At 40.9% G+C, this 25209-nt stretch overlaps 1 protein-coding gene, 1 non-coding gene and 1 pseudogene across 5 annotated transcripts in view; all 3 read left to right on the top strand.

Annotated features, from left to right (window-relative positions):
* Positions 1-25209, top strand: part of pnpla7b (patatin-like phospholipase domain containing 7b) — a 354731-nt gene that overhangs the window by 88329 nt on the left and 241193 nt on the right. For 3 of the 4 annotated variants that reach the window (XM_043719899.2, XM_043719900.2, XM_087998537.1), the window contains 3 exons: positions 14873-14944; positions 17001-17107; positions 19046-19204. In XM_043719899.2, the coding sequence (XP_043575834.2) occupies positions 14873-14944; positions 17001-17107; positions 19046-19204 (338 nt within the window). The remainder of the gene's footprint in view (positions 1-14872; positions 14945-17000; positions 17108-19045; positions 19205-25209) is intronic. The other variant, XM_043719901.2, reaches the window with a different exon arrangement.
* On the top strand, positions 22649-22759 carry LOC122565029 (U6 spliceosomal RNA). The gene has a single exon (XR_006316064.2). It is a non-coding gene; the product is annotated as a U6 spliceosomal RNA (small nuclear RNA).
* On the top strand, positions 23276-23374 carry LOC122565028 (U6 spliceosomal RNA; annotated as a pseudogene).

Below are 25209 nucleotides of genomic sequence, written 5' to 3'. Positions count from 1 at the left end.
GGCGCTCTTCCTCCAGCCGTCGTGTTGCTATGGTCTGGCGATGGAGGAGTCCAAGGACCTGCATGTCCTTGGTGGAGTGGGAGGGGGAATTGAAGTGTTGAGCCACGGGGTGGTTGGGTTGGTTGGTCTGGGTGTCCCAGAGGTGTTCTCTGAAACGTTCCACAAGTAGACGGCCTGTGTCCCCAATATAGAGGAGGCCACATCGGGTGCAGCGGGTGCAGTAAATGATGTATGTGGAGGTGCAGGTGAATTTGTGGCGGATATGGAAGGATCCCTTGGGGCCTCAGAGGAAAGTAAGGGGGGAGGTGTGGACGCAAGTTTTGCATTTCTTGCGGTTGCAGGGGAAGGTGCCGGGAGTGGAGGTTGGATTGGTGGGGGGTGTGGACCTGACGAGGGAGTCACGGAGGGAGTGGTCTTTTCGGAATGCTGATAGGGGAGGGGAGGGAAATATATCGCTGGTGGTGGGGTCCGTTTGGAGGTGGCGGAAATGACGACGGATGATACGATGTATATGGAGATTGGTGGGATGGTAGGTGAGGACTTATATGGAGGTTGGTGGGGTGATAGGTGAGGACTATACCATAGCATTGGACTCCATTGCCAGACCATAGTATTGGACTTCTCCATCGCCAGACCATAGCACACTTCAACTCCCCCTCCCACTCCACCAAGGACATGCAGGTCCTTGGACTCCTCCATCACCAGACCATAGCAACATGACGGCTGGAGGAAAAGCGCCTCATCTTCTGCCTAGGAACCCTCCAACCACAAGGGATGAACTCAGATTTCTCCAGTTTCCTCATTTCCCCTCCCCCCACCTTGTCTCAGTCCCAACCCTCGAACTCAGCACCGCCTTCCTAACCTGCAATCTTCTTCCTGACCTCTCCGCCCCCACCCCACTCTGGCCTATCACCCTCACCTTAACCTCCTTCCACCTATCGCATTTCCATGCCCCTCCCCCAACACCCCCTCCCTACCTTTTATCTTAGCCTGCTGGGCACACTTTCCTCATTCCTGAAGAAGGGCTCATGCCCGAAATGTCGATTCTCCTGCTCCTTTGATGCTGCCTGACCTGCTGCGCTTTTCCAGCAACACATTTTTAAGCTCTGATCTCCAGCATCCGCAGTCCTCACTTTCTCCTAGTAAAGGTTTATGAAAGGCATGGGCTGTCAATACCGACCAGCCAGCGACTCTCAAGAAAATTAAGAAAAATGAACGGGAATTTGGTATCAATGAATATTGCGAGCTGGTGAGTGAGTTAATAAAGATAACCTGAAACACACTATCTCACAAAGGTAATGTTCAGTGTTTCAACACTTACTGCTGCTGGAGATGATGGGTGAGTGTTGTTATGAAGTTGAAAGCATGTACTGTATCTTTGAAAGAGTGGATGCTGTTTTGCATTGAGAGCTTGCAAGCACCTGTCATATGACTAGCTAGCAGTCTTGGAGTATACTGGAAAATTGAAAATATATAACACTTGGCTATGAAACAGATATCTGGGTTTTGGTTAAATTGGTCAAAATAGCAACCAATCAGTTTAAATTATGTCCATGTATACTAAATTTATTGTTTTGCCAACATCAAACCAATGAGGCAGTTCGATGTTGGGGGAATAAAAGAGGCAGGCAGTTTGAAAGTTAGACACAGAGTAACTGCCATCTAAAGACAGACTGCTATTCAAAGCACACTCTATCAAAGGTACCTTTTTTGTGTGAAACTACCTTTGCAGTAAAAGACAGGGAGATCTTCAGCCAAAAGGAGAAAGACACCAGAGACAACAGCCACTGTGTGTTTTTGAAATAAACTTGATGTAATTTTAATACGGATTGTAATTGGAACAGTATATTGTTATACAGTTGGAGGTAGATAACAAGCAGTGAAGAGAAAAGAGGCTTAGAGTTGTAAATAGTTGTTGTTTAATGTTCACTTTTAGAGTTAATGAATAAATTGATATATTTTCTTTAAATAATGTAATTTGGGAGTTCTCTGTCGCTCATACTTTAACAGCTTATAAAGTGAGGTGAACTTTTCTGGGTGTTTGGTTTAGTTCGCAGAAGGGTTCACCACTGTGTTGTAACAGTGTGATAATCAAGGCATCATAGCGAAATCTGTGAATATAGTGTGTTTGAATTTACAAAAGGCATTTGATAAGGTGCCATCTCAGAGGTTATCACACAAGTTGAGCATTCATTGTATTGGAGGTAATATATTGGTATGGACCAAGGATTGGGTGACTAACCGTTAGTTACTAATATTTTCAGATTGTCAAGTTCTAACGAGCTGCCACATGGATCAGTGCTCGGGTCTTCACTATTTACAATCTTTATCAACGACTAGGGCGAAAGTGTATTCTTTCAAAGGATATGGATGTCGCTGGCAATACCAGCACTTCCTGCACATCCATCAAATTGGGTGGCTTGCTGAACCATTTCAGATGGCAGTTAAAATTGAACTTCGTATTGCGGATCTAAAACTGTGCATAAGTCTGACCAAGTGAGGATAGAAAACCACCTCCTCTAAAGAACATGAGTGAACCAGATGGGCTTGAATAAAATACAATGATGGTTGTCATGGTTACATTACCTAAACAAGCTTTATATTCCAGTTTTATTCATTGAATTTAAATTCCACGTGGTGGGATCTGACTCTGTCCCTCTAGTGCAATAGCCCGGATGTCTGCAATGTCAGTGCAGGGACAATATCACTCCACCACCATCTTCTTAGGTGGCTTGGCATTTGCTGCTGTAGTATATTGGAATGGGATTTGCTGGCAGTACAAAGATACACCGGAACGCAAGTTGTGAGACAGATGTGAAGAATCTGCCAGCGAATGCTGATAGGCTGAGTGAGCACAACCTTTTTGGATTGAGTATAATGTTAGAAATATGGTTTTATCTGCTTTGGTGAGAAAAATAAACAAGATTATTATTGAATTGGAGAGTGACTGCACATGCTGTACTACAGGTGACTTGTACATTGTCAAAAAGTCAGCATGCAAATTCAGTAAATAATTTTAAAAGGCATTTGTTGTACAGTTTGCTCACCACACTCGTGAACTTCATCCCCTCTCTTTGCTTCCAGTCAAGATCTTTATACCTACAAGGAGATTACTAAAATATAACTTTTTTTACAGGTTTAGTGATCAAGTTGCAGTAAATGCAGACTAGAGTCCCAGCAGCTGCATATTCATGACCTTTGTGCTCTTGAAATGGCGTGATCACTGTTTGTGCTGTAACGTGCTGGTGTTTTGAGATTGATTGCTCCGTTTGGTTTATTGTACAAATATTTACTTGTATAGCTATGATCTATATTGGGTGGATTGAAGTCTGGCAAGCCTGCAGGAAATGTGGTCTCAGTGTTTATTTACGTGTCCACATTTTGCTCTTCTTTCATCAATTTAGGGCCAAAATAAATGCGATGTTTTTAATTATCATTTCTTCCTGTAGCTCCAATGCAGTTGTCTTTGTTTTCTTTAATCTTTTAATCCATAACTTCTATTGCAGTCAGAATCAAGATCACCATCCACTTCAAATCATATTTGGATGCAATCTCTGACTCTCAAACTTATTTTAAAATTAACAATAATTCCTGGCAGTACTTTGACTTGTTTTATCCTGCCTTTATCTAATTTTTTTCTCTCCTCTCAGTCAAAGTTAAATTATGAGGAGAGATTATGGAAACCATGGTTCTATTCCAATTAATTTATAAAGTGAAGGGTTAATTTAATCAATGCTTTCAAATAACTAAAAGTAACTGAGAGAAACTATTTTGACCAGTTGCTGAATCTAGAAGAAAAATTAGAGCCTTCCTGCAGTTAAGATTAGGAAACATTTCTTCCGACAAAAGGTGGCGTTATTTGGGATTCTGTTTTGTAAATGTTAATTGATGCTAAATCAATCATCAGTTTTTATTCTGAGACAGACTAGTAAGGTCACAGCTTATGCGTTTCCGTCACTTGTGAAAATTGGAACATGTTAACCATGTAGTTGCTTTAATCTCAGATTTAAATTTAATAATCGTTAAAGTTTTAATTAACAGCAGGGGCAGCACGGTGGCTCAGTGGTTAGCACTGCTGCCTCACAGCATCAGGGTCCTAGGTTCGATTCTAGCCTTAGGTGACTGCCTGTGTAATGTTTGTACATTCTCCCCATGTCTGTGTGGGTTTTCTCCCACAGTCCAAAGATGTGCAGCTCAGGTGAATTGGTCATGCTAAGTTGTCCATAGTGTTTAGGTGCATTAGTCAGAGGGGGGTGGGTTACTCTTCGGAGGGTCGGTGTGGACTTGTTGGGCTGAAGGGCCTGTTTCCACACTGTAGGGAATCTAATCTAATCTAATCTAAAGCATCTAGTACACACTTCCTCATATAGTAGGTCCTGAAAATATATAGCTTCAAATTAGAGATTCCATAATCATTGGCAGGGAATTAATTACCTCAGTGAACGCATTTTCCTAGTTAGCTGAGTGTTCCTTTGTAAACAGGTTTAAACCTTTTCAGCTTTTCTCTCTCTCCACCCTAGCCTCAATCTCCCTCCCCTGGAACGCCCTGATGTCTCCCTCTCTTCCTGTCTCTCAGCCTTTCTTTTCCATCCCATCTTGTGGATTCACCCTCTCTAGCACCCCACCTTTCCATAGCACTGCTCTCCTGCCCATCCACATGTAGCTTCACTACTTGCACTATGACATACTATGCAAAATCCTCAGCTTTTGCCTCCGAGGCTCTCTGAATTCTGCATAGATGGCATCTTTGCCTTGGCACTTGCATGCACAAACACACACTTGGGTGCACTTCCTCCTCTTCTCTCTAACACACTATTTATCTACACCCCCTGCCCCTCAGTGAATAGAGAGGAACTGTTTCCAATGGCAGGAGTGTCAAAAACCTGAGAAAACAGTTGGGAGAATTGTCAAAATAACCAGAGGAATGAGAATTTCACTTTATGAAGTGAGCTTTTATGATCTAGAATGTACTGCCTGAGAGAATGCTGAAAGGAGATTCCATAGTAATCTTCCAAAGAGAAAATGAAAAGGCAAACTTTACAGGACTATGCAGAAAGTACAGGAGTCAGGCTGTTTGGATTGGTCTTTCAAAGAGCCAGTAGAGAAGTGATGGACTGAATAGTCACCACCTTCGCTGCATGACCGTGAGTCTGTGAGCTTCAACTGGGACAGGAAATATAAAAAAGAATTGCAGCTAGGTCATGCAAGTACTGATCTGTCTGTGCAGATTTCAGCTATATATGGCAGAGTAATCACTAATCGTTTTGACAGCAGTTATTGATCGAAGCCAGATTTCTTTAAAAAAGTTGCAATCTCCTAAAATCTGTGGTAAGAGTACAATCTTATGGAAGTATAGAGCAGGACCTATAAGCATCACAAAAGATCTAACTGGTTAATACTTCAGAGAGCATTCAGAGAATCTAAAATTCACAGATGGATTCATATTTAAAAGCAGAGCCTGTTTTTATTTTCCTCTTTTCTTTAAGATACTGTCATGTATATTTTTAGTTTAGCCAGTTCTCCCTCATTGTGAAGGTGATTGTACAACCTGATTTGAATCGCAGCCCATGCCACGCTTAAATAAAGCACATTGTTTGAGGCATTCTAATTTTGTTATCTTAACATTATGGCAGTTGGAAAAGCGAGGAAACTTGATACCATGAGGATGCTGACTTGCACTTGAAGCTGCAACATCTTTGGGTTAATGATTAGTATCGCCCTGATGTTAATTTAGCCTGTTTCCAGTCAAATAGGGTTACTTTTTTGGGTGAATAGTAAATGATCTTTCAGAGCTCAATTTAAACGCGAGTGTACAAATAGACAGAATAGAATGAAGCAGAGTTCCACTGCCTGAAATGTTACTTCCTCACGCCATCCCTCAGATTTGTCTGAATATACAGTACATTTGTAGCAGCCAATGCCAGTATGTTAAGTAAAGCAAGCATAAGGAAATAATAATGTGTTTAATTGTATGACTAATCCTTTTTTATAGAAAGCAAACAGGTGATTGGAGATATTTTTGTAACCTGTGAGGAAATGGTGCTGAAGCAAGCATGTTAAGGCTGCTGGTTTACCCTCAGGATTCCAGTCTAACCTCTTCAGTTTCAATCCTAACCTTTCTTCAGGTTGTGCTGCTGTAGCACCAGATAGACATTCAAAATTCTTTAATACTTACATGCCTGTAGTAACTTGCATTTATGGAACAACGCGGTGGTTCAGTGGTTAGTAATAATGCCTCTCAGGTCCAGGGATCCAAGTTCGATTCTACCCTCGGGTGACTGTCTATGTGGAGTTTGCACATTCTCCCCATGTCTGCATGGATTTCCTCCCACAGTCCAAAGATATGCAGGTTAAGTGGATTGGCCATGCTAAATTGCTCTGTGGTGTCCGGGGATGTGCATGCTAGGTGGATTAGCCATGGGAAATACAGGGATAGGGTAGGGGCCTGGTGGGTCAGGGTGAGATGCTCTTCAGAGGATTGGTATGAAATCAACGGGCCAAATGGCCTACTTCCTGTAGGGATTCAATGGTAAAGTGTCCCATGTCTCATCATAGAACACCATCCAGCAAAATTGTTGCTGAGCTGAAGAAGCAACATCAGTGCTGGTGACTTGGTCAGATGACTATTCAGTTCCTTAAGAAAGGATTTGTGATCTCTGTTGCAGCTTTGATATTGCTTCTGCTTCTTTTCCCATTATTAATCCATCCAGAAACTTTTTTGAAATTCAACCAGGGGGAAAAAATCGAATGTTTGTCTGGCACCCCTGTAAAGCTGTCAGTCAGGGTGCACAACTTAAAACACAACATGGGGTACTCGCTGACCATTAAAGTACACTTGGAAATTTAGATGGGGTGTAGAAAAATAAGGGAGCAACTCAGTAATCTACCTAGTTCAACGGCATGTGAATTATGTATGCATATAACAGGAAGGATTTCCAAAAGCAGTTGTACGAAAACCCAAAGTTGGCCACAGTCCCCAGTTGAGTATTGCACACACGATCAACTATTCAGTTGTAAAACCTCGTTGGGGTCTGGGGGCCCTCCATAGAACAAAGTAAATAAACAATGCTTCCCGACCAACATTTTGTCCCTGTGAATCTCCTATTACTGCTAGGTCGTCAGCAATAAGGCAACAGTAATATATTTGGGTTTTCTTTTTGAAGTTCCCCATTTATCATAATTATTATAAATATCTTCAACAGTCATTGCATTTCAGAGAAAAATTGTATTGTAGATTGAGAAACTGTGGATTACTGGATTTCTGTGAAGAGAGCTGGCAGACTAAAGATGAATTTGATAAGTTAAGCGTGAATCCATTGTCATCAAGCCAACAAGAGGTGAGGCCATACTGGATTTGGTTCTGGGTAACGAACCAGGCCAGGTGTTAGAATTGGAGGTAGGTGAGCACTTTGGGGACAGTGACCACAATTCGGTGACTTTTACTCTAGTGATGGAGAGGGATAAGTGTGCACTGCAGGGCAAGAGTTATAGCTGGGGGCAGGGAAATTATGATGCGGTGAGGCACGACCTAGGATGCGTGGCTTGGAAAAGTCGGCTTCAAGGCATGGGCACAATTGATATGTGGAGCTTGTTCAAGGAGCAACTATTGAGTGTCCTTGATAAGTATGTACCTGTCAGGCAGGGAGGAAAGGGTCGTGTGAGGGAGCCGTGGTTTAATAAGGAATTGGAATCCTTTGTTAAATTGAAGAGGGCGGCCTATGTAAAGATGAGGTGTGAAGGTTCAATTGGGGCGATTGAGAGTTATAAGGTAGCCAGGAAGGATCTGAAGAGAGAGCTAAGAGCAGCAAGGATGGGACATGAAAAGTCCTTAGTTGGTAGGATTAGGGAAAACCCTAAGGCTTTCTATAGGTATGTCAGGAATAAAAGAATGACTAGGGTAGGAATAGGTCCAGTCAAGGATAGTAGTGGGAAGTTGCGTGTGGAGGCTGAAGAGATTGGGGAGACACTGAATGACTACTTTTCGTCAGTATTCACTCAGGAACAGGACATTGTTGCCAATGTGAATATTGAGTCACAATTAATTAGAATGGACGGCTTTGAGGTATGTAGGGAAGAGGTGTTGGAAATTCTGGAAAGGGTGAAAATAGATAAGTCCCCTGGGCCTGATGGCATTTATCCTAGGATTCTCTGGGAAGCAAGGGAGGAGATTGCAGAGCCATTGGCCTTGATTTTTATGTCCTCGTTGTCTACAGGAATAGTGCCAGTAGACTGGAGGATAGCAAATGTGGTTCCCTTGTTCAAGAAGGGGAGTAGGGATAACCCAAGTAACTATAGGCCGGTGAGTCTCACTTCTGTTGTGGGCAAAGTCTTAGAGAGAATTGTAAGGGATAGGATTTATGAACATCTGGATAGGAATAATGTGATCAAGGGTAGTCAGCATGGTTTTGTGAAGGGCATGTCGTGCCTCACAAACCTTATTGAATTCTTTGAGAAGGTGACTAAGGAGGTAGATGAGGGTAAAGCGATAGATGTGGTGTATATGGATTTTAGTAAGGCGTTTGATAAGGTTCCCCATGGTAGACTACTGCAAAAAATACGGAGGTATGGCATTGAGGGTGAGTTGGAGGTTTGGATTAGGAATTGGCTGGCTGGAAGAAGACAGAGGGTAGTAGTTGATGGTAAAGGTTCATCTTGGAGTGCAGTTACTAGCGGTGTTCCGCAAGGATCTGTTTTGGGAGCATTGCTGTTTGTCATTTTTATAAATGACCTGGAGGAGGGGCTAGAAGGTTGAGTGAGCAAGTTTGCGGATGATACGAAAGTCGGTGGAGTTGTTGACAATGAGGAAGGATGTGTCAGGTTACAGCAGGATATAGATAAGTTGCAGAGCTGGGCAGAAAGGTGGCAAATGGAGTTCAATGTAGGTAAGTGTGAGGTGATTCACTTTGGTAAGAGTAACAAAAAGATGGGGTACTGGGCTAATGGTCGGATACTTGGTAGGGTGGATGACCAGAGGGATCTTGGTGTCCATGTACACAGATCTCTGAAAGTTGCCACCCAGGTAAATAGTGCGGTGAAGAAGGCATATGGCGTACTGGCTTTTATTGGTAGAGGAATTGAGTTCCAGAGCCCTGAGGTCATGTTGTAGTTGTATAAGATTCTGATGCGGCCGCATCTGGAGTATTGTGTGCAGTTTTGGTCGCCATACTATAGGAAGATGTGGAGGCACTGGAACAGGTGCAGAGGAGGTTTACCAGGATGTTGCCTGGTATGGTAGGAAGATCGTATGAGGAAAGGCTGAGGCACTTGGGGTTGTTTTCATTGGAGAAAGGAAGGTTTAGGGGTGACTTGATAGAGGTGTACAAGATGATTAGGGGTTTAGATAGGGTTGACCATGAGAACCTTTTTCCACGTATGGAGTCAGCTATTACGAGGGGGCATAGCTTTAAATTAAGGGGTGGTAGGTATAGGACAGATGTTAGGGGTAGATTCTTTACTCAGCGAGTCGTGATTTCATGGAATGCCCTGCCAGTAGCAGTGGTGGACTCTCCCTCTTTATGGGCATTTAAACGGGCATTGGATAGGCATATGGAGGATAGTGGGCTAGTGTGGGTTAGGTGGGCTTGGATCGGCGCAACATCGAGGGCCAAAGGGCCTGTACTGCGCTGTATTTTTCTATGTTCTATGTTCTAAGACTTTAGATTCATTGTACTCTCCACACGAACAAAGCAAGTAGGTACACAGTAAACACATTTTGTGTATGTAATTACTTAATAGAGAAAGCATCTCATCTTAAAATGCCAGAGGAATGGCACCTCCAAACATTCAACTCAGGTCTTGCAATTGGCGAGTCTGTTTTGTTCTGGAATTTTGCTCCACTTTTGTTTATTATCAGTTTACATGTTTTACTTGGTACTGATCACACATAATGAATGCAGCATTTTCAGCAAGGGCAGTAATCCCTGCTTTGTTGTCAGCTATTACAATTTTTTTGTTACCATTATACATATTAATGTTATTTATAATTAAGGACAAAAGCCCCAACAGTGCACAGTTTATCCTTGTCAGTACATAAAGGCACTTCAACAATGCATTGCAGACTGAAATCCAGTTCAGACTTCCAGGTGGCTGGAATATAGGATAACAGAGCAGGAATGAATTATAGCTGGAAATCAAATTCAGATAATTCCAATATAGCTGATACCCGGGAATGAGGGCTGTTATGGTGCAGCAGTTGTATTACTGCCTCTGAGCCAAAAGACCTGGGTTCAAGTCCCACCCATTCCAGAGGTGTGTTACATTTGTGGGCAGGTAGATTAGAAAATATCTATCCAGGAATTAGTTGTAAAAGGAATCTAAATTAGGAATTTGGGTACAGAGGAACCTTGATTATCCGAACGAGATAGGCGGGCACAATTTTGTTTGGATAATTGATGATTCAGATAACTTATTTCAACTTAAACAGGGGAAACCATACTGATCTAACACTGTGCTGTACCGGAGAATTTGTTTAAATCTGTAATTTTAATGAGTCTGCCATTGAAACAAACTAATCTTTGCAGTCTGCAAGTTACAGGTTAAATGAAGAAGAACTACACCCATACCATGAAATCCCAGCATTAAACAAGGTCCCGAACAGCTGGTATGATCGCAAAACCACTTACACTATCAGTTTCCTGGAACTCGGTCTCGCAATAGAAAGATGGAAGCCCTGCCTTGTGCATGCATTTACGTTCTCGGCTGTTTTTTTAAAATTAACTATCTGGTAAAGTGCCAGGAATACTGTAAAACACTTAATTACGCAATGGGCTGTGTAACAACCCTTACCTAAGACATATCCAGCCACTGTTGCTTGAGCTGCTTGTGTTTCTTTGTTTTTGCCAGCATTTTCATATCTTCCTCAGTACAGGTAAGTCAGATACACTTACCTCTTTGATGTAACATTTTTGCGGGACCTTGAAATCATCTTTGGATGATCCGATATTCGGATATTTGGATAATCAAGGTTCCTCTGTATCACCTAAACAGAAATTGCTGGAGAAATTCAGCAGGTCTGGCAGTGTCTGTGGAGAGAAAGCAGAGTTAATGTTTCAAGTCTGGTGACCCTTCTTGCAAACTGAAAGTAGCAGGGAAAATTAATATTTATGCTGATGTTAGGGAAGGGAGGGGGAAAGGAGTGAGCAGATAGGTGGAGACAGAACCCAGAGAGAGAGAGTGACAGTTAAGCACTCAAAGGGATGGTTAATAATAAACCAGAAAAGGAGAAATGGGGACAATGAGTAGGCAAAAGTGGGTACGCTGTGCTGAAAGCATCGAAGAGCATGGTGCTGTAAAAACACAGCCAGTCAGACAGCATCCAAGGAGCAGGAGAATTGATGTTTTGAGCATAAAAGCAGCCCTTTTCATGACTGCCCGAGATGTGGGAATGGGTAAAGGACATGGAAGGAAGTGTCTCAGACCCTAAGATTTGGTGCTGTTCCTTCCTGCTTGCACTGAGCCTCACTGGAGCACTAACTGCCAACTGAACCTGCACGTTAACCTTAAAAAAAAAATAAAAAAAAAAAATCCTAAGCTAGGACTTCTGAATCCCTTTGGGCGTCAGATTTCCAAAGCCTTTTCCCATTTAGAAAATGCTGTATGTTTCTGTTTTTCCTACTGAAGTACATAACCTCACAGTTTCCAACATTGTATTCCATCTGTCACTTTTTTGCCCACTCTCCTGGCCTGTCCAAGTCCTTCTGCAGCCTCCCTGCTTCTTCAATGCTACCTATTTTTGTGTCACCTGCAAACTTAACAATGCCCTCAGTTCCTTCATTCAGGTCATTAATCTGTAACATGAATAATTGTGGTCCAAATACTGATCCCTGCAGAACTCCACTAGTCACCAGCTTCCGTCCTGAAAAAGACTCCTTTACCCCCACTCCCTGTCTTCTGCCAGTCAGCAAATCCTCTATCCATGCCAGTATATTGCCCGCAATACCATGGGTTTTTATCTTATATAGCATTGTGCTGTGTGGCACCTGGTACCTTCTGGAAATCCAAATTGATCACGTCCACTGGCTCTCCTTTGTCTAACTTGCTCAATACTCCCTCAAAGAATTCTAACATGTTTGTCAGGCATGACCTCCCCTTGACGAAACCTTGTTGAATCTGCCCAATTTTATCATTAGGGTAGTAGTTGGCTGTTAGATTTTTTTTTTTGGCTTTTTGTGGACAATCCATACTTGCACAATTTTCCACATGTGTGAAAAGATGCTGTACTAGAGGAACTTGACTAGGGGCACAGTCGGTGCTGGAGTGCAAAGTCTTCAACACTTTTGCCGAATGACGTCAGGACCCATAGCCTTTTTCAGTATCCAGTGCCTTTAGTCATTTCTTGATACTTTGATATGGAGTAAATAGAATTAGTTGAAGACTGCTCACTATGAATTAGAAGACCTCAGGTAGAGGCTGAGATGCATTGTCCATGCAGTAATCCTAGCTGAAAAATGTTTGCAAGTGACTCACGTAGTGTGCTTTGTGCTGATCTGCTGGGCTCTGCATTGTTGAGGATGGGATATTGGTGGAGCTGCCTCCTCCACTGTGTTGTAATTGTCCACCTCCATTAACAACTGGATGTGGCAGTATTGCAGAGGTTAGGTCTTATCTGTTGGTATGGGATTGTTTAACCCTGTCACTTTCAAGTTTTTCTGTTGAGCATGTGAGGAGTTCTGTGGTGTAGCTTCACCTTGTTAGCACCTCATCTTTAGATGTCTGGTGTTTCTGTATACTTCATTGAACCTGTGTTGATCTTCCAGCATGATGGTAATGGCAGAGTCAGGGATATGCCAGGCCATGTGTTTCAGATTGTTGTTGAATACAATTCTGCTGCAGTTGATGGCCCATGGCACCTCAGAGATGCCTAGTTTTGAATTGCGAGATTTGTCCAAAGTCTGGCCTGTTAAGCAGTGTGGTAGTGCCACACAACAGGATAGAGAGTATTCTCACTGTGAAGATGGGACTTTGTCTCCACAGTGGTTGTGCTGTGGTCACTTTTGCGTTTTGTGGACAAACTCATCTGCTCCAGGATGGTTGTTAAAGACAAGGTCAAATAAGGTTTTTGTTTTTCTTATTCATTCAGCAAATGCTCCCCCTCCCCACCTAAATCTAGCAGCAATGCGGTTTAAGACTCAGCAGCTCAGAAAATAGTGGTGTTAAAATCCAGTTTTGGTGATGGATGTTGAAGCTTATGTCTTTACCTGCAGTGCTTCCTCAGTAGTGTTCAACATGGAGTAGGATTGATTCATCAGTTAGGTTGGTGTTAATCAGCAGGCGGTTTCCTTGCTCGTGTTTGGCCTGATGCCATATGAAATGTGGAGAGGGATGCTGAATTGAGTTTAATAATTGTGGATGCTATGTGAGTAGAACACTTCATAATTGTAATTTTTCAATCACTTTAAAGTTGCCTTTGAAGTTTTCAATTGTGTTGTGCTGTGCTGCATTTATGGTACTCCTATTCGGTCTCGAGCACCGGCCAGTCAGCTAGACTACACAGAGCTTCATTCAGCATTGCATGGTTCCCAACTGCTGCGAAAGACTCTCAATATACCTGATCCTTCCTATTTTCCAGGCCAGTCATCATTGTCGTTCTTTTATGGACATTCACTCGGGTATTTCTGAGGTCTGCCAGGGCATAAATGTGAAAGTCCTGAGCGCATTTCACATGAGATGAGATTGATACTGTCAGTCTGTGCTAGATTTGAAACTAGGCACAAAAGTAGTAAGCACAGCATTACTGCCAACCGATACTCAGGATTATTGATACACTTGGTTAGGTCTGTTGTATAATAATGGATGGACCTTTCTGCTGTTGGCTATGGAAAAAGTGAAATGACCAGTGATTCCCATAGAAAATAGTTATATTCACATATTTACCTGTTTAGAGAGATTATTGCACTCTGCTGGAGCAGGTGGGACTTGAATCCAAGCCCCCTAGCTCAGAAGCAGGGATGCTACCATGACATCACAAGAGCGCCCTGGTACCAATATTCAAGGTTTGCATAAAGATTTGTAGCTCGGGTGTTGGTTGTCATGGTTGGAGTATGTTCACCGAGCTGAGACGTTGATCTGCAGATGTTTCCTCCCCTGTCTGGGTGACATCTTCAGTGCTTTGGACCCCCTGTGAAGCGCTGCTGTACTGTGTCCTCTGGAATTTATTTTGTTCCGTGCCTGGTGCTTCAGGCTGCTAGTTCCAGTTGTTTGTTGTAATGACCGGGTCTAGGTCTATGTGCTTGTTGATAGAGTCTGTGGATGAGTGACATGCTTCTAGAAATTCTCTGGCTGTCTTCTGTTTAGCTTGTCCTATGGTCATTGTGTTGTTCCAGTCAAATTTGTGGTCCCTGTCATCTGTGCATATGGCTACCAGGGACAGCTGGTCGTGGCGTTTAATGGCTAATTGGTGTTCATGGATGCAGATTGCTAGTTGTCTGCCTGTTTGTCCTATCTAGTGTTTTTGTGCAATCTTTGCATGGAATCTTGTAAATTACGTGAGTCTTGCACATGATGGGTAATGGGTCTTTTGTCCTGGCAAGTTATTGTCTGAGCGTGGGTGTCGATTTATGGATTGTCTTGAATCCCAGTGGTCGGAGAAGTCTGGTTGTCAGTTCTGAGACATTTATGGTACCAATATAGATATTTTCTAACCAACCTGTTCAGAGATGTCACTACCCATCTTTGGAGCAGATGGCACTCGAACCCAAGCCTCCCAGCTCAGAGGTCAAGACATTACCACTGTGCATAGCATATACTTCCTAACTGAGCTACATCACATTGTCAGTTTTCTTTGTAGGTCTTGTTAATCAGCCTGTTCAGACAGATCAGCCAGATATTTTTTAAGATTAAGATCTATTAGAATTTTCTTTATTCCTTATTTCAGATTACAAGAATGTGGCAGGGGATTGTTTAAACAAGAGATGGCGCTCAGTCTCTGTGCCTTTGGATATCCCAGGTCAGTGACTAGTGTATGCAGCATGATATTGGCAACACTTGAATGCCTTGTTTTCTGCCCTAGGTAGTTAGGGTCATGAAACTGGTACTGAGCTGGCCAAACCAGGTAGGTATCAAATTTTCTTCCCGGTCATTTGCTAAATTTGGCCATTTTGATTGAGCGGTGGTGGCAGTGCTCCACTTGACAACAGGGGGGTAAGCATGAATTCCAGGAATTCCACTTCGTTGGTCTAGAAAGTGTAAAGAACTCTGCCACATGGAAAGTATTATATCATCAGATATGGGTATGATGTGAAGTATCTACCCTATCTTGGGGTGATCTGCCAGACTCTTTCTTCCTTTTGTGTACTGCAGGAGCCTCTCTGCAGACCTGGCTAGGCCAGACCACCACACGTGATATTTAGTTCATGTGTAGCAATACCCAGGTTGGCTTTGGGCTCAAAACCTACCGCCAATTAACGGATGCAACCAAAACATCCACAGCAATTTAGGTTTCCTGGATCTTTTCAAATGAGATGTGTGTGGAGTGTGCAGCTATTTTCTTGGTTCACCAAAGACCTCCATCCCATAATCCAAGTGTCAGAATAGACAAAAAGGTTGCGTGGTTTTTATTTTAATAGTTAATACAGATGCACATTTAGTATTTTTATTGGGCTATTCGTTGTTCATACCAAACACTTAAAACCAAAAGAGAAACAAATACATAGGATCACTGCTCATACTCTGTTAAATTGTGTTAGATTATTCCTTGCAGTTTTCTTTCTCGTATTTCTGAAGATGCTGACCTTGACTGGATTAGTTTGAGACATGCTAGAAGTCACTGTAATGCATCATAGAATCCCTATAGTGTGTTAACAGGCTATTTGGCATTATAAGACAAAGGTGAGGACTGCAGATGCTGGAAATCAGAGTCTAGATTAGAGTGGTGCAATGAGTCCACACCAACTCTCCAAAGAGTAACCCACCCAAACCCATTCTCGTACGCTATTATTCTACATTTCCCCGGACTAATGCACATAACCAACACATTCCTGAATACTATGGGCAATTTAGCACAGCCAATTCAACTAACCCCCACATCTTTTGACTGTGGGAGGAAACCGGAGCACCTGGAGGAAACCCACACTGACATGGGGCGAATGTGCAAACTCCACACAGACAGTCACCTTGGTCCCTGACGCTGTGAGGCAGCATTACTAATCACTAAGTCATGGTGCTATCCATCAAGTAGCTTTCCTTAAGTAGCTAATTCTTGTCTGGGAGTGCCGATCATTTCAAGCAGAGCATTTAAGATTAATTTGGTCATGCCTGGCATGTCAGTTTCCCTCACTTGTAATCACTATGAGCAGCCTGGTCAGAATTTGCACATTGATATCTTTCTTTTCCCATTTATAGAGCTGTGATTATGTGACTGTAATCAATGATGCATAGTAGTTTTGATGCAGCTTAGGGAAAATGAGGTGTCACTGCCATTTGTGTATATACCTAACAGAGATTGCAGTAACAAATCTATTTTATTGAAATAAAATGGCATCTTCAGCTTTAAACTGAGCGATGTTGCTTAACACTTATTTCAAAGTGTGCAAAACAACCTTGCTGCTTGATGGTTCAATTTAAAGATGCTCTTCCCCTTTGACGTATTGCTCACTTCGGTTATATCAGATCAAGACATGCTGTCATCGCTCCTGGCTCATTTGTTGTTCCTGTGGTGCTGAAAGCTTTGTTAATTTTTCATTTGGGTGTAGATTTATTCCCAATAATCACAAACTAAGAAATACTCCCCCGCCATGAAACTGAGGTTTCAACTCCAGGCACTGAATCCTTTTATTAGTGGACTGCAAACCAAATTTGAGCACTTTCACAGAGGAAATAATAATTACATATAATCCAGACCCCAAATTGACAAATTGGTTTCATTTGTCTGTAAAGTGAATCTGCGAACCAGTATCGTGGTTATGTTTGTATAAACCAGATGTTTAATACAGATGACAATCTTTGTGAAATTGGATTAATAATTTGCTCTCTCGCTTTGAGATCATTGGTGGTTGTTGTTGCAGGAGGAGCGACCAGCAGTAAATCTGACATGGATATGGCTTATGAAAGGGCAAGGATCAGCCAGTCAGCGGAGGAACGTTGTTCCAGTCCTGTCATGTCTGCTGTCAAGGTACATACTGATTTCAGTCCAGGTTCTAGGTCCCAAAATCAACAGGGAGTGCTAAGTGGATTTAAAACTGAGTAGGGCAACCTGCATCAAACTTGCCCTCAGTTCTGTACCAATACTAAATTTGAAAAAAAACCTTCCATTCTAAATAATGATGGACCCAGTGGATGTCATGTTTGCTTAAATGATGATAATTCATGCACTTCAAAAGTAATTGTATATGCTGTTTTCTAAGGTTTCATTAGGGTAAGGAATCATTTAAATTCAAGCATTAATCTATATATTGTACTTCTAAGAATCCTGATTCTAAGAATACCAGAGAACTTTGAAATCTGTTAGAATGCCTTGATGATCATATTTATTTAAGGAGTATAAAGTGTGGAAAAACCAAGCTGACGGAAATAAGTGGCAGGACTCCAAAGTTGAATTGAAATAGTAAAAGAATCTTTGTAAACAAAAAACCCACAAAGTAATAGTATTTAAATAGGTACGGTGAACAAGTAAGATAATGACTTCAAACATCAAAAGCTTCCACCTTAATGTCAATCCAACCAACCAACAGCGCTCCTGAGTTAGTTGTGCTGTGGGTTACTGGCTTTCAATCTGATAGGCTTTTAAATTTATCATGCTTTGGAAGGCAATTGCTTTTAATTTTGGATTAAAAAAAACGAAAGAAGTGCAGGTACTAGAAATGAGTTGCAAAAACAGAAATTGCTGGAAAAACTAAACAGGTCTGGCAGCATCTGTGGAGAGAAAGCAGAATTAACCTTTTAGGTCTGTTAACCCTTCTTCAGAGGGATTTCTGACATGAAAAGTTAATTTCGTTAAACGTCAACTTCCATTTTAATCTGGATTTGGTTACACAAGTCACAGCTAATATGTGCATTTCTTTTCTGTAATGTTCGTATAAATGTGGTATCATAATATAAAGAGCACCATGTGTAAATCTGTTATAGAAAATTTGGGCAATATTTAAAAATCATGAATGAATACAGTATTTGAGTGGCACATTCTTCATAGTTTTTAACCACAGTCTGTACATTTTGCAATAAAGAATTATGTCATTATGATTTTTATCCCTTCTCAGAAGGAGAAAGGAAGAGAAGGAAGTAGAGTCTTGATGTGTGGTCTAAGTAGCTCCAAGCAGGTACACTTGGTGCCGAATGTTCAGAGCTGGTTAAACCCTGAGCAAGTAGTCCTGAGCTTGGGAAAGTGGACTACCTCCCTATGGGAAGGAAACATGCAGTCCTTATTAGGCAACTAAACTAACAGGTGATTTTGTTGGAAGATGGTCTTGACACTATTACGTTTGTCAGTAGGTTTATTTTGTGCCACCAAAGTGATTTTAAGCTTATAAGCATTGACTTGTTTTAGATCTTGCTTGATTTGAAACAGAGTTTGCATGCATCTGCAGTACCCTGGGCACTCTGATAGTTTCTTCATAGGTCTCTGTAAGAAAGAAGTTCAGTTCAATAAGCTTTACAATGATACTTTGTTTCATGGATCCTATTGAATACTATGGAATTTAAGAAAATGTGTGAGAGACAACATGACATTATGTCAGACTTCAAGACAAATTGTTCACTTATGTTTATGCAGTATGATTCTAGTTCGACTTCCTTTTAGATTCCTCTTGACAAGTTGAAAAATTGTATCTACTTGAAAATTTGAACTGAGCCCTATGGCCTAAGCTGAAGGTATCAAGATAGAGATTATAAGTCTTCAACCGTTTCTGAGTAAGTTCTGCTACCAAATGTATCAATTACACAGGGGCCTGAGAGCAAAATGAACACATTTCCCCCGAGCCAGCTGGCCGAGCAAGCAGTTCTGATAGGCATTTGGCTTTAAGACAAAAAGTGCTGGGGCAGATTTAATCCTGTTTTTGAAAAGTAGCAAGCAATCATGCTAGCGATATCTGACATCAATTTTTTGTTTCCATAGTCTTCCCTAAAGAAGAGTGTAACCATGATGGAGCAGCCTTCTGTGGTTTACCACTACATTGAGGGTGAAGAACGAGCAAGTGTAATCACCAATCACAGACAGCAGCATGCGATTTTAGAGGCTGCCAAGAAGGATCTTCTGACCTTGATGAAACTTGATGTGAGTTCTCAAGATATTTACTTACAACGTCAGTTTATTAATGTCACAAGTGCTGGATTACTACTTAGGTACGAATATAGGGAATTGTGATGAGTCTGATTTGGTTGTGGCTAAGTTATCATTCCTGCCGAGGGCGGAGGAAGTCCATGAAAGGAAGCCCTTGATCAGTCCAAGTTCCTGACTGGTAATCCTGGATTATCCAAATTTGTGCACGTTTATCATATGAGTGTGTCATTGACTTGGGAGCAGAGTTTGGCTTCTGCTCGAGTGAAATCAGAAACAAGCCTGAAAATGTGCAACAATGGAAAGTGAAGCTACGATTGCAATAGTCTCTGTCAACATGGGTGGCACTAAAAATCTTCTACTGTTTGTGACTGGAATGTTTGTGAATGTCAAAACACTACCCACACAGTATGAAGATAACAAAACCACCTGGATGATCTGCAGAGTTTTAAAGACTTGGATCAGGAAATCAAAGTGAAAGGATGGAAGAAAGAGAAGATTATGATCGTGGAGACTCAGAAGAGAGTGATGATTGTTTGCCAGTTTCCCAAACCAAAGCTGCAAAGATCATGGAGATGCTCATGGAGTATGTTTGCAGACTGGTTGGGTTACCTAGGGGCTTATTTGGTTACTCTGGAGGCTACATTTAACATGAATTTGTGGATGGGGGATCCCTGTGACTTGACATATCATAGTAGATGAGGAATAGTGCCTAAACTGACCTTGATTCACCACGGTCCCAGAGACCCTGAATGTTATCTCTTTTTACAATCCAAGATGCCATCAAATCGTCTTTCAAATCTCCCACTGCTGAAGAAGCTTTCATTTATGTAATATTTCAACATGTCTCCAGCGTTTCAAATGAAGTGCCAGTTGTGGGACTTCAGTTCATTTCTGGAATTTCCAACAATATATTGAATACATTCAGTGTTTGATTTTTATCTTTTCCTGTTATGATGCCATTTCAATTATGCTAAGTTTTAAGCCTCTTGGAGAGAGGAACCTTTGATCTGTTCTGGCCGTATTTGAGTATGGTGAAAGGCCAATAACTGATCATATTGACCAGGAATGTTGCTTTGAATGCTGGAGGTGTGTATGCAAATAGTATCAACACTGACCGATATATCTTGCCTGCTTAAAAATAAGCACAAGTTGCTAAGTATCTGAAAAAAGAGATGGATGACATATTATAAATAATTCAATGATTATTGAATGGTTCTGAATAATTACAAACTGAAAGTTAAGTAATGTGTGATGGAAAAAAACAAAGAACTGCAGATAGTGGAAATCAGAAACAATTCAGAAATAGCTGGACAAACTTGGCAGCATCTGTGGAGAGAGAATTAACATTTTAGATCTAGTGACCCTTCCTCAAAGCTCTGTTGTTGTTATGCATAAACCTCCACAGTTACACTGAATTGGAAAAGACCCTGCTGGTATCTGCAGCACTGATTGTCTGTGAATGTGAATGATTTATCTATTTATGGGTGTGAAATACACGCATGCATTCGATATAGTAAACTATGACTCAGTATGCTTAGTGAGTTGCACTTTCTTAAAAAATTGTTTTGCCTGAAACTAACTGGTTTCCATTTAAATATGAATTTAGGAATTTATACTTTTCTTTTCTCTGCTTGGGTCTGTGTTCAATCTGATTCACAATTTTTGAGCTCAATTGAAACCTTTTTGGAAGGTAGTATCAAGACTGGAAACTTACAGGGATCCCCCTGTCTCTCAGCAGGGACATGCTTGAATTCCTCGCAGATTGAAATGCTTGACTGGCTTGCTCTAATCTTGCTATTGTGATTGCTACAAATTACAGTGACAATTGTTTAACTTCACGACCATTATAAACAGAATCTGATTATGCTCAAGCAAATATTTGAAATCCTCTACAGGATACAGTGGTGAAGTCCAACAGCTAAATCCTACCAGCAGATGTCCTTGGTTTGGAAGGATTACAAAGTGGAAGGCAATGAAAATAATAACCAATATAAAATTTAGAGTCCTTCTTTCTTACACACAAGTTAGGTTCTTTAATATGAAAAAATTTCCATAGCAAGTTTTTCAAATTTGTTTTACATTACAGTGCAGTGCCTGTTTGGATAGTAACAGGCTATTATTATTTGTTTCCAACAAAATCAGTGATCTGAAAACAGCATTGATTGATTGTTTTCTAATGCTTGCTTTGTGACCAGAACAGTGGTGGCAGCTTTCCGATTAATGATCATTTTCCCTCCTTCAATCCAAGCAGCCATCTGATTTGTTTTCCCAAGCGGCTGCTTCAGTTAATCGTATGTTCTGATGGTGCAATACATGACCGAACCTGACCTCTCTAATATAGGCTGTTAACAGTTGAGAGAAAATACTCGATACGACAAAGAATTATGAGCAACTTTCAAAATGATTCTCAAAGTTTTAAAACCTTTTTCTGCTTATATTAGAAATTTTTTTTCATGAGCACCGGAGGCTGAGAGGTGATGTTGTAGGAGTTTCTAAATCATGAGGGATGTTAGGTAGGGTTGATGGTCTTTTCTCTAGGATGGGGATTTTAAAACCGGGGGCACACTTTAAGGTGAGGGTAGAGAGATTTTAAAAAGAAATGATGTGGCAAATTTTTTACACAGAGGGTGTTTCGTGTGTGGAATGGGCTTACTGAGGAAGTGGTGAATGTGAGCACAATTTCAGTGCTTCAGAGACATTTGGAGAAGTGCATGAATAGGCAAGGTTTCAAGGGATATAGGCCAGGAGCAGGAACTGGTTTGTTTTCATGCTGTATGATTCTATACAGTGACCCGATTTTGAACTTTTTAAATTGTCACAACCTTTAAATGTATCTGCATGCGAAAGAGTGGGGTGAAAAGCACGGGGATCCTGTGAAAGTATGGGAGGCCTTTCTGCTATAGTGGAAGCACATCTCTCATAAATCCGTCGCAGCTCCCAAAGTTTCAGCTTGCTCCTGCACTTTGTGAGGCCTTATTGTAAATATCATTGAACCCAGTTAGTGCGCAGGAGCTGAATCAGTCTCAGTGGTGGGTATTACATCTTAGGCTTTTCTCTGTTACCGTGGGTTTCTTATGCCCATGTGCTCTTGTGTGCCCAGGGTCGCTCCCTAATTATTATCTGCCAAAAGATGGAAAGCTTCCCAATGTCAAACCAGTGCACGTAACTAGGTTAGATTTATGAAAATGCTAATTAAATATTGAGCTTCAGGAAAATATTCAACCTAGTGAAGTTGTTTAAAAATAAATCAACTTTAATGTTAATAAATGAAATGGTCTTTCATTTGTCTTATTCATTGTACAGTTAGATGGGTATTAGTGTATCTGGTTGTTTGTCAATCTTATATAATATTGTGTATTTAATGGAAATTTCCTGCATGCTGCCGCAATTTGCATGTTTTTCCTCAGTAGAAAAGTAAAGGAGAAATAAGAGTTCAAAAGCCTCAATTCGGAGGCCAATCACTAAAACTTTAATTGGAATGATTCAGAAAAGGTTAGCATGGCACTACACAAGGATGACATCCAAATTTGTGAAGTGTTCCATGCTGTAAAAAAAAAGGTCTGAACTATTTTGTGGAATACTAATGAGCACTTGAAGATCCTTAAGAACCTCTCTTGTATATAAGCTCCTGACCAGACATCAGTTCAGTCACCCTCGCCCTACCTCAGTGAGTTCACTGTGATCTTCAGTGTTTTTTGGTAAGGAAAGATATTTTTGCCCTATGAACCTAAATTAATAGAAGTAATTGAGAATAAATGCAATCTTCACTACACTTATACGGTTGCCTAACTGGTACTTTCTACATGTTTTCCAGATTTAAAGTCTGTATCAAGGTACGCCATTGTTTGTCATGTTGGGTCTGACTTCAGGTCCACACAATTCAACAATATACCTTCAGTACTGACCTGTACTGACCGGCTAACTTTGCATGTCTACTTAAAATGGGCTCTCACTTCTGCGATTTAGCAGCAAACTCTATTTGCTGTTTGAAATGTGTGCATTCCAATAACCACAGCACATACTTGCATTTCTAATGATGCTGGCAACCTTCTATTTCATAAGACAGAGATCAATTACCAGTGACGAAATTGGAATGATACAGGGATGATTAGCATGGTCCTGCGCAAGGATGATATGCAAACTTATGACGTGATCCATATTTTAAAGCAAACTTATTGTGTGAATTGCTTCTGCAGTGGTGGTTAACGTAAGCAGTGCCTGAAGTGGATATATGTTGATGCAGAGACGACAGTGAACTGTTTCTTTCTGGTTCCTCTTCTCAACCAGCTGAGCTTTTGGTTTTTGTTTGCCTCCTCGACTGTCCTTCCCAACAGTCAGCCTTCAGAAGTCTTGGTCTTTAGCGATTCTTTCCCAGTTGTTAGTATTTGTCCACCACACTCAGGTGTCCTTCTGACAGAAATGTGGGTCCAAGGAGTACAGATACTGATGTTATATATGTGCCTTTATGTAGTATGTTTGACATAGTAAAGACCCAGGACTGTTCACAGAAGCATAATCGTTGAATCCACCGTATAGTTCAAACCGGACAAACTTAGCAACAAGAGAGATCGATGCAGTACTGTGCAATAGATTTTCAATTTGCAACGTACTTTTAAAACCAGAATACTGAAGTAACTGTTATTCATACAATTTGTGTTTTCTCTTCTAAATTCTACCTTTAAAGTAAGCAAAGCACTTGGCTTTGCATTAACATTATTTTTTCATTTTAGTGGTGAACTATCGCTGTAACATGAATGTTGCAACTATTCCCAAAGATTTTCATTTGAAATTTAGTCTTTGTAGGATGACAGTAAATATATTCTTTTTTTTAATAGATATTTTTATTAGAAATTTAACATTTTTACAAATTTACAAAAATAAACAAGACTCTCAAGTACAAACATTGATATACAATTAAATCTTAAATAAATAATAGCCAAAATTTAACAAAAGAAAAATACCGAGAAAGAAAAGAAAAACACAACTAACTACTAATCTAACCTACAACTAACCAGAGTGTATAATTAAGTCTCTTACATTATTCAAATAAAAGAAAGAAGAAAAAAAAACAACGGATAACACAGAAATTAGATAGTGAGATACATGCTGGGAATGTGCTAACATCAAATGTAACAAAACCCGTATTCGTGCGGGATTCCTCTTCCAAGGGCCGCGGACCAGCCAGGTTCGTAATCTCAATTAAATAAAAGCCCTTGTTAGGATAGCCGAAGTATCTGTATTTATATAATTCAAGAAGGGCTGCCATATTTTATGAAATAATTCAGTCTTTTGGTGCACCATATTTGTAAGGAAGTCAAGGAGAATACATTCCATAATTAATCTGTGCCAATTTGAAAGTCCAGGGGGCCCCTCAGCCACCCAGTTTACCAAAATATTTTTCCTTGCACAGAAAGAGAGAATAGAAAATAATCTCTTCCCGTGCATATCCAGGGAGGGTAAGTTCGAAAAGCCCAAAAGGAGAGATACAGGGTCCACTTTAATTTCCGTTCCTAAAATTTCTGTCAGGGTACTTGCTACTTTAGTCCAGTATCTATGGATCTTATGACAGGTCCATAGGCAATGTACAAGAATGTCCACCTCTATTTTACATTTGGGACACACTGGAGATGCTCCTGCCTTAGATTTTGCCAATCGATCCAGTGCTATATGGGCCCTATGAAGTATCTTCAGCTGGGTAGCCTGAGTTCTGTTGCAGATGGTGATTCTTGCATTTTCCCAAATGTCATTCCACGTTTCTATAGAGATTTCTAGTCCCAAATCCTGATCCCATGTTTTACGCAGATTGTCCATATCTCCCAATACTTCATCATGTAATAAATGATAAATACTACTGATGGAAGATACCCCCATTGATCATAGTACTCTACATTTTCTATCTGATTTATAAAGACTATCTAATAACGTAGTCTTCTTCTGTATATAATCTTGAATTTGGAAGTATCGAAAGAGGTCATCCGAATTTCTGACACAGCTGTTCA

The sequence above is a fragment of the Chiloscyllium plagiosum genome, unplaced genomic scaffold (assembly GCF_037043375.1).
Source record: "Chiloscyllium plagiosum isolate Xiang-an unplaced genomic scaffold, Cpla_swu_hap1 HiC_scaffold_21, whole genome shotgun sequence".
Taxonomy (NCBI): Eukaryota; Metazoa; Chordata; class Chondrichthyes; order Orectolobiformes; family Hemiscylliidae; genus Chiloscyllium; species Chiloscyllium plagiosum.
The sequence above is the reverse complement of the archived record's forward strand: the minus strand, read 5'-3'. Positions and strand labels throughout refer to the sequence as shown.